The sequence below is a fragment of the Alligator sinensis genome, unplaced genomic scaffold (assembly GCF_000455745.1).
Source record: "Alligator sinensis unplaced genomic scaffold, ASM45574v1 scaffold259_1, whole genome shotgun sequence".
Lineage (NCBI taxonomy): Eukaryota > Metazoa > Chordata > Crocodylia > Alligatoridae > Alligator > Alligator sinensis.
Genome location: NW_005842430.1, coordinates 767,035 through 777,358, shown reverse-complemented (window position 1 = coordinate 777,358; position 10,324 = coordinate 767,035). Strand labels below are relative to the sequence as shown.

The following is a 10,324-nucleotide window of genomic DNA, read 5'->3' as shown; positions in this document are numbered from 1 at the left end:
GTGTGAAAGAAGTTGCCAGACACGAATGTATCAAACAATGACTGTTCCTACAATTGCAGTGTCCATGCCCAGACTGGGAACAGTGTCAAAGGTCTGTTTCTGTTTCAAGTGTCTTGTTCTGGCTGTCAATTCAAAGAGGCTTCTTAACTACTTACTATTCTAAGACAAATTCTGTCCTGAATTATACAACCATAGCTCTACTGATTTCAGTGGCTGCCAATCTTCCTAACAGGTTTAGGAACTGAAAAACTGTGTGCATGCATGCGTGCGTGCATGTGTGCGCACACACAGAAAAAGTACAAGTAAATCTGATGATGGAAAAAATATTTTCCCAACTGGGTTAGGATAAATAATGTCTGAACTTCTCACACCAACTCCTATATTGGTATACTAGACCAATAATCTAATCTAATCTAATCTAATCTAATCTAATATTATTATGGTATAATATAATATTATGATATAATAGTTATTATGTAACATAATTAATCATTATTATTATTATTCTCGTTAGCAGTTTATCTTGTGATTTTGAGTACACATTGTGGTTCTGAGTGCACATTTCCTATCTCGAAGAATTACTTTTCATATGACAACTGAAAATTCCATGTGTGACATCCGTCATTTCATTCATCTTCATGCCACAAAGCCTGACAATTTTTTACCACAAGGGCTTTATTATTAAGAGAAACAAGAGTACAATATTTTGATGTTTTAAGCTATAACACAGCAGAAATTATGAAGCTGATAAAGAACAGATTTTCCTGTTCCTTGTTTTTCAGACCATGGGGTCTTTTGAATAAACATACTCTATGGATGCAGCATTTCCTAGAACTTTACTGGCAAACAAAAAGTATAAGGTTGCTCATAACAGTTTTTGCAAATCTAATTCTATATTAGTTTGTCATTTGAATCAGTGATAAAATTCTGACATTGTATGGATTAGGAAGTTACTCTTAATTCATTAAATTGACAAAGTCCACTTGGAAAACAAACTGAGTTCCAAATATATGAAGTTTTTGGTTTATGATCTCAAAATAATAGAAAATCTAGCCAAAAATTATGTACACATTAGACTGCTCATGCAGCATGAATAGCTTTGATGTTAATTTGATGAACTATTATGGTAATTGTTCTATTACTAAGCATCATAGAATATTTTCAATTTAGACCCATCTTTCAGTCTTCATGCACACTCATCATTGTTTGCTGTGTGAAGAAATATACAATGTACAAATTTGTTTTAAAAGATCAAAGAGTTTTCTGAAAAGCTATTTTCAATCCTCCCTGTTCAGAGAAAAAATAAAGAGGGAAGATGGAAGTTGCTAAATGTAAGTGGCAGAAGGATGACTCATCGTATTTGAAGTTGGCAATAGTGGTTCAAAGTCAGAATTTCCACGTGTTTCTCTCCCACACTGCCATGTAAAAAAACAAAACCAGATGCAGACAAAACATTGAACGCAGCTATATAAAAAGTGTTAATAAATATCAAAATTATACAAAAATGAGCAAAATGTTTTTTCTTCCTATGCCTTCCCTTGTATGTTTCCTGGTGGTGGGCAGAATAACTGCACCCAGAAATATTATTTTAAGAGTTGACAGTGTCCTTTAAAATAATCTTGTCCAATTAAATATGGTCTGAATTTATTTTTCTTTTAAAAAATCTTTTTATAGGATCGGCAACCAACTAAAAATTTTCCATAGTTTACAATAAAATCTAGTAAATGCTGTTCATGAACACATACTCTCTTGGCATACTTGACACCTATACCCATCATTAAGAATCTTAAAATGAAACCAGGCGTTAATGGAAGGAAACTAAGGCCCTATCTACACATTACACTTAACATGTAATTAACTAGTCAATCATGAATGATGTGGTCATCTGGCCACACATTCAATCAATTAATGGCATGAGAAAAAGAGGAATAAGCTAAAAAAGTTATTCCACAAAATATGTGAAATAATTTTGTAGCTGTTTCCTATCATGCCATTAACTGAACGTGTGGCCAGGGCCTGGGAGCTCCCAGCTGACAGGCTTGCAGCCATGGGGCAGCCCACACACTCCCACAGCTGGAAGACCAAGCCCTTGCAGCTGGAAGATCACATGAGCTGTGGTCTCCCAGCTGTGGAGTTACATGGTGCATCCTGGTGGCTGGGAGATCACATAACCTGCAGTGTTCCACCCACTGGAGTGCATGGGGCTCTTCCACAGCTGGGAAATCACATGAGTTGCAGTGTCCCAGCCATGGGAGCTTGCTTCCTGCTAGAATCAGGCTCCTTCTGCACCACCAATAAGGCATGCTAGGAATAGATGCTGGATCCCACAGTCATGCTTCCTGCCATGCACGTGTGACATAGCAGAAAGTGCAATTGTGTGTATCACGTATTAGATCCCATTGTGTCTTTACTTGCATGTGTACAGGGACCTGTACATTAACTAATTCTTATTAAGCAATTGGAAAGATATGCAAATATTATTAGGCATATTAATCATGATGAGTACTTTGGATTTGCAAGAATTGCTTTTATAATTAAAGGAATTGTTAGGAATCTTGTAAAGAAACTGTTCTTAATTATATCTCATAATTTTTAAATTGAGATTATCCCTTTAAAACAGGGGATTTGTTAAATGATGGAAGTGACACTAAAGAAATATTTCAGATATAAAGAAACATTTCCCTTGTTGACAGGCATATACTATAACAGACATTATTTCTTGAAGACAACATTTTGCATATTGCTTCATGCATATGCGCCATGTCCTCACAGCAAAAATATATTTCTTCCAACAGGGAAATCATGCTGGGAATACAAAGACAAATATTGAATTCCCTACTCAGGTTTAGTCAGGAAAAATATTAAATAAGTCAATGCGAGTCTGTCAGATTAAGGGCTCATATGAGCAAAGAACTACAAATTTGACACTGACTGGACTTCTGACTTTGCAATTTCTTGAATTTTTTTCAGGCACTGAGGCTAGACAGTCAATTCTTCAACCTTTTGGATCATGGTGCAGTTTCTTTGGGATCTTTAATATGTCTGCTTCACCGACTAACATAGAGGACATCTATTTTCATTTATGAGCAGACTGATGACAGAAGTAATAACTATGATAACAGGCATAACATAACCTAACAGCCCTCAAAGGCAGTCATTTTATGACATCCAATATCAGACATGATGAGCCACAAAATGGTTTATATAGAAGCAGTGCAGAAATCATGCAGGATAACTGAAGCTATCTTGTTAACAATACGTTTATAATTTCTATAACTATAAAAGCTTTGTAAAAATAGAGAGAAAGATGATGTTTGATTATGTGTTTTAGAGTGGATTTTCTTCATAATTTTTATATTTCTAAAAGAATGTTACTGTCTGCATTTTACCTCCTTTTATGATATGGACCAGGAAAAAATTTAAATTAAATGTCTGGTCTGTGGAAGAACTTGAGGGGAAAATCTAATACTGAACACAGATATCGTCTTTGCTCCAGAAGCAATAAAGTCTGTAGCTTTTTCAGACCCAGATTTTCCCCTCAATCAGGGAAAGGTGGGCACTGAGAGAAAAGTGCAGGGTAGAAAAGAAAAGGATACAGATATCCTTAGAAATGTATTTTAATAGTCGTGCTAGCTACACGCATGCTAGAAACAGAAGCTAATATCATTTATGTTAATTCTCAATATTCCAAACCTTATTTTCCTTTTTTTTGGAAGTACATAGTTCATCTCATTGAAATGAGATTTGAACATAAAACTGAAAAGAAATTTATCAGGTCCTCTGTGCCTGCACAATAGAAAAATTAGTAGACAAAGCAAAATAATTGGCTAGTGCAGTGCAAAAAACTGAAACAAGAAGAAAGTCTGGTTTCTTAAAACTATTTATCTGCAGGCAGCTTGTGATATGTTCAAAGGTGTTTGCTAAGGCAGGAAGACAAACAGAACTAATAGCAGGACAAGCTCGCTACTACCTAAGTAGTATAAGAACAGAGGGATTTCTGGAAGTACGCAACACCGTTAATTTCCCACATTTCCTGGGAGCAGCACGTATGAAGAATATCTCAGTGTATGGTGCTAGAGATAACACCAAAGCCCCAAGAGCATAGAGGGAAACACCTTTGATGTCAAACACTGGCTCATTCTTCAAATGGTTCTTATGCAGTACATGCCTTAGAAGTGTTTTCAATACATTGACATCTAGACAGAAAGGTTGGGTCGAATTGCCTCATGAAATCACAAAGGACAAATATTGTAGACTGCAGCTCAGTAGTATAACTTGGAGGGTGAGGGATGAGCAGGACACCAGCCCCGGCTGTGAACTTAGTTGGGCACCAGAATGGTCCCTCTGGAGGGAGTTTCTGCCCTCCGCAGCAGCAGCCTCATGCCATTGCTGCTGCAGGAGCAACAAATGGAGTGGGCAGACCATACCATGACAGGAACAGCAGCAAGCTGAGTTTCCAGAGCAGGTAAGACTCCTGCTGCTTTCAGTACCCATCTCTTTTGGCACTCAGGGTCCCCCTTTCTCTTGACTCTTCCAGGCACAAACCCTGCTAGTTATGCCTATCCTACGGCAAAATACTCATTAGGCTACAGTGGAAGCAAAATCAGGTCTTAAGCTTTATTATTTGCTTCAGAGGCTTTATAATAACTTCTGACATTTAGTTCAGATAGTAAAATTAAGAGGATTAAAAATGTGGAGGTAGTAAACGCCTTTATTCCTAATTTATAATTCTGTTTTCATTATTGCTTTAAAATATATTATTGACATTAAAAATGTAGATAGATAAAATAAGATCATCATTACTACAGCTGCAAACAACTCATACAAACACACTGTGATTTGTATCTTTTTGGGCTTTAGCACCTATATGCCATGTCTAGATGAGCGTGGCCATGCAGTATGTGGCATCACATACTGCACATTCATCTGTTCTCCACAATGCAAGGGAGCAGCATGGGGAGGGGAGGGGGGGTGACCCCTGGATACCAGGGGTCAAAACCTAAGCAAAAAAAAGCAGAGCAGTGCACACCACTGCTGCAGCCCCAGGAGGCCCCCAGAACCCCAAGTAAGGCTGCTGCAGCTAGCCTAATGTTGGATCCAGCCTCCCTTACCCCGCTTGGGGTAACCTGACATGCAGTAGAGGACGTGTGACACAGGTGTTCCCTGGGGACAACTGGAGGTGGCACAAGGTGTGCTGCTGCTAGTTGTCCCTGTGATGAAATCCCATTCTGGCTTCCTCCTCACTCTGGGGCTAGTCTGTGTCCCCTTCCCTCAATCTCAGGTGTCTATCACTCCGGTCACTAAGCAACCAGCTCTGCTTACACGACTGATGAGAGGGGAGAGATCTCTATTGTCCTAAGCAGTGATCTCATGGCATGGGGGGCAGGGGTGGGAGCCCCTGTCACTCCACCAAGTAACCAGTGATGCTTTTTAAATTGATTGGCTAGCAGCCAACAAAACCTGTCCTGACTGGGTATAGAAGGTGAGGTCAAACAGGGCATTTAAGGGGCCTCCATCTTGGGCTCTGGCTGTCTCTTGAAACTCATGGACACACCATGAATTTGGAAACTATCTAAATATATAGCTTGCAGTAATGCAGATGTATGATGAAAGGCTACCCAGCCACACTGTTTGCTCTAAGGTTAGTCTGTGATATTTCTCTATCTTGTACCCTCCCCCAAGCCTACTCTCTGTATTCAATAAAGTTCTCCATTGTACCAAGTGTGGTGAACTGACTAGGAGAGGGAGACAGGGGTGCCTCCATGTCCCCTTGGTCTGGCTAACTAAAGGAGGCTATTTTTTGTGCTTCAGGCTAAAGGAAGAACCCCAAATTCTCACAGTGGGTCAAGCACCCTCAAGGTCTACAAGGCCTGTGTACCCCAGGGGGCATAGGGCCAAAGACAGACCAGATCCTCTGGGTGGTGGCAGCGGTGACCCCAGGTTTGCAGGTGTGCTCCTGGAAGAGATTTGGCAGGATGTGAGGTGCCCCGGAGAGGCACTTGGAGCTTGGTAGGTGAACAGGCACTGTGGGGTGGGTGGCTCAGCACAGAAGTGCCCCCTACTAGTCTGCCACCATCCATAGGGAAGTAAATGTCCATGCTTGTGTGGACGCGGCCATAATGCCCAATTAAGCCCACTGGGCTTAACAAGACTTTGCACCATTTCTCACCAGGTACATTAGTGTCCTTGTAGACCAATGTCACCAATTAAAGAAAATGTTAGGGAGCCATTTACACCAATCACTTACCATCCTGTTGACAGCGGTCTGGGCATCCCTCCCAACTTCTGTCTTCAGCGTTCCAATTGGTGAACAACACAACGGAGGCACCTTTCTATGAACACTAGATTGTGTCTCCATTTGCTAACTGTTGCTGTTCAGCCCTTTTCTACATTTTATATTGGTTCTGTGGGTACAAATGTCTTCACTTCCCACTTAGGTCATCATTCTTGTCACATACAGGTGTGCTCATAATTCCACTGCTTCCACTTAGCACTTCATAATTCACTTCTATGTCCAGGCAGTGAAGTACAGTATATAGTAGCAACACTTGTAATACTGGCCAGCAACATGTTCTTAAGATGAGCGGGAGATTTGGTTACATCGTAGGAGGAATGTGCCTAACTATTTGCAGACACAAGACTTCCTCCAGAGAGATACACTGTAATGAATTCTACACAAAAACCTGCTTGAACTTCACATTGATGGATATACATGTCTCTGTCCAACCACATTCATTATTCCACAGAAAACGGCAGCATTTTGGAAGATAGAGGATTGTTGATATGCAAATATTAGATCAAAAACTGAATGCATATGATTTGGGGGGAAGGAACAAAGAGCATTTAAGCAGATTCATCACTGATTTGTTACATGTCTAAACCCAACTACTATCTGAGAACTTAACTGCTACCTTGTAGCTTGTCATCTGATAATAAAAAACTAACTGCTGCCTCAGCTGTGACACAGACCTCTTGCAACTTACTTGGCTAGATAGAGCCAATTTCTGCTTCAAGGATTTAAAGAAGGCATACCTATTTTATCTCCAGGACAACCATGTGAGGCCCGTGGAACCCAAAATACCTTTAGATGGGATCATTAATCGAAGATAAACAGGTTAAATTCAAAGTTCATGCTGTATTTGTTTTTTACCCCATCTAAAATCATCAGTACAAGACAACAGCAAGAGCCATTGCCAACATTAAATTTAAACACCACGGAAGAAAAAGATTGTTAAAATACCTCCAATACATGTGGCTGAGCAAGGAGTAAACCCAATATATTCCCAATCATAAACCAAACTGCCATCTTCTCCATGTGAAAACTCTGGGGTGTATGGAATAGGATCACTATCACATGGTGCCTGGTGACATATTTGTTCTGTCAGTGGCTTATGGTCTTCACATTCCTCCTCAGGCAGCTCCACTTCTGTCTGAGTAAAAGTGAGAAGTATGCGGCATTTCACCTCCCGCACCTGTATGCCATCGCCACATGTTGTGCTGCACGGAGACCAGGGCTCAGGAATAAACCTGCAAATAATTTGAGTATAGCAATTAAAAAATGTTGGAGGAGGAGATAGTGGCATGTACTTGTAATGTGTGTACGGTTATAATGTTTCTACAGAAATGTTAATGAATGACTACAACACAAGCATGGCTACATTCTAACTGAGCATTTAGTGAATGTAGCCAATACAGAAATTTGCTTGTACAATATGGCCTAATCTTATAATTACACAGCAGGAACACTTCCTTTCATATCTGCCTCCGACTCCCATCATTCCACAAAACTAAATAAAAGGAGCAAAAAAGAAAAGGAATCAGATTCCTTTTCTTTTTTGCAAAAAAAGCACAGAACCTAAAGATATCCTCAAACCCCAGGAACACTAGATAGGGCCAAACTGCACTAAAAAAGGCCAAACTTCCACACCAAACACTCCATGTTCTCTAGGCATGCAAAGCCAGATATAAGGCAGAAAGTACCTTTGCATTCTCCTCACAAACCTGAGAAAGACTGCCACAGGTCATCATAGCAATAATGTTTAATAGAGATGGTGAAAGGCACTTTTTCAAATTTAGCCATTTCTAGTACATAACACTGAAGGCTGCCATTTAGACTTAATAATGCAATAAGATGTAAGCAATTAACCTGCTCATTGGACAATCTGTCAATTTATCTGTGTGTGTTTATGCTCCTGATTAATGGCAATAACATCTTATGTAACAGGTCATTAATATACTAACTATAAGTTTTCATTCATAACCAGAGCCATCCCTAGGGGTGTGCGGGGCCCAGGGCATATCAGCCTGTGCAGCCAGGGAGTGGGGATGGCAACCACTCAACTCACAGAAGCTGGTGGCAGCGTCAACAGTTGGGGGTGGGGGGTGACAAGTGGCCAGAGCTGGCAGAGCAGGGGGTGGGGGGAGGGGTGGTGAGCTCTCAGAGCTGGCACAGGTGTGCTCATAATTCCACTGCTTCCACTTAGCACTTCATAATTCACTTCTATGTCCAGGCAGTGAAGTACAGTATATAGTAGCAACACTTGTAATACTGGCCAGCAACATGTTCTTAAGATGAGCGGGAGATTTGGTTACATCGTAGGAGGAATGTGCCTAACTATTTGCAGACACAAGACTTCCTCCAGAGAGATACACTGTAATGAATTCTACACAAAAACCTGCTTGAACTTCACATTGATGGATATACATGTCTCTGTCCAACCACATTCATTATTCCACAGAAAACGGCAGCATTTTGGAAGATAGAGGATTGTTGATATGCAAATATTAGATCAAAAACTGAATGCATATGATTTGGGGGGAAGGAACAAAGAGCATTTAAGCAGATTCATCACTGATTTGTTACATGTCTAAACCCAACTACTATCTGAGAACTTAACTGCTACCTTGTAGCTTGTCATCTGATAATAAAAAACTAACTGCTGCCTCAGCTGTGACACAGACCTCTTGCAACTTACTTGGCTAGATAGAGCCAATTTCTGCTTCAAGGATTTAAAGAAGGCATACCTATTTTATCTCCAGGACAACCATGTGAGGCCCGTGGAACCCAAAATACCTTTAGATGGGATCATTAATCGAAGATAAACAGGTTAAATTCAAAGTTCATGCTGTATTTGTTTTTTACCCCATCTAAAATCATCAGTACAAGACAACAGCAAGAGCCATTGCCAACATTAAATTTAAACACCACGGAAGAAAAAGATTGTTAAAATACCTCCAATACATGTGGCTGAGCAAGGAGTAAACCCAATATATTCCCAATCATAAACCAAACTGCCATCTTCTCCATGTGAAAACTCTGGGGTGTATGGAATAGGATCACTATCACATGGTGCCTGGTGACATATTTGTTCTGTCAGTGGCTTATGGTCTTCACATTCCTCCTCAGGCAGCTCCACTTCTGTCTGAGTAAAAGTGAGAAGTATGCGGCATTTCACCTCCCGCACCTGTATGCCATCGCCACATGTTGTGCTGCACGGAGACCAGGGCTCAGGAATAAACCTGCAAATAATTTGAGTATAGCAATTAAAAAATGTTGGAGGAGGAGATAGTGGCATGTACTTGTAATGTGTGTACGGTTATAATGTTTCTACAGAAATGTTAATGAATGACTACAACACAAGCATGGCTACATTCTAACTGAGCATTTAGTGAATGTAGCCAATACAGAAATTTGCTTGTACAATATGGCCTAATCTTATAATTACACAGCAGGAACACTTCCTTTCATATCTGCCTCCGACTCCCATCATTCCACAAAACTAAATAAAAGGAGCAAAAAAGAAAAGGAATCAGATTCCTTTTCTTTTTTGCAAAAAAAGCACAGAACCTAAAGATATCCTCAAACCCCAGGAACACTAGATAGGGCCAAACTGCACTAAAAAAGGCCAAACTTCCACACCAAACACTCCATGTTCTCTAGGCATGCAAAGCCAGATATAAGGCAGAAAGTACCTTTGCATTCTCCTCACAAACCTGAGAAAGACTGCCACAGGTCATCATAGCAATAATGTTTAATAGAGATGGTGAAAGGCACTTTTTCAAATTTAGCCATTTCTAGTACATAACACTGAAGGCTGCCATTTAGACTTAATAATGCAATAAGATGTAAGCAATTAACCTGCTCATTGGACAATCTGTCAATTTATCTGTGTGTGTTTATGCTCCTGATTAATGGCAATAACATCTTATGTAACAGGTCATTAATATACTAACTATAAGTTTTCATTCATAACCAGAGCCATCCCTAGGGGTGTGCGGGGCCCAGGGCATATCAGCCTGTGCAGCCAGGGAGGGGGGCTGGCAA

The 10,324-nt window shown here is 40.2% G+C and overlaps 2 protein-coding genes across 2 annotated transcripts in view; both read right to left on the bottom strand.

The window, feature by feature from the left end:
* Nucleotides 1–10,072, bottom strand: part of LOC102385129 (ADAMTS-like protein 3) — a 77,727-nt gene extending 67,655 nt beyond the window's left edge. Inside the window, exons 1-3 of the mRNA XM_025211785.1 lie at nucleotides 9,994–10,072; nucleotides 9,465–9,519; nucleotides 7,241–7,527 (exon numbers count right to left, since the gene is read on the bottom strand). Coding sequence (XP_025067570.1) covers nucleotides 7,241–7,527; nucleotides 9,465–9,519; nucleotides 9,994–10,072 — 421 coding nt within the window. The remainder of the gene's footprint in view (nucleotides 1–7,240; nucleotides 7,528–9,464; nucleotides 9,520–9,993) is intronic.
* The window catches only part of LOC112551336 (ADAMTS-like protein 3), a 276,557-nt gene continuing 275,613 nt past the window's right edge, over nucleotides 9,381–10,324 (bottom strand). Inside the window, exon 15 of the transcript XR_003095629.1 lies at nucleotides 9,381–9,519. The gene's annotated coding sequence lies outside the window, so the exon portion shown is untranslated. The remainder of the gene's footprint in view (nucleotides 9,520–10,324) is intronic.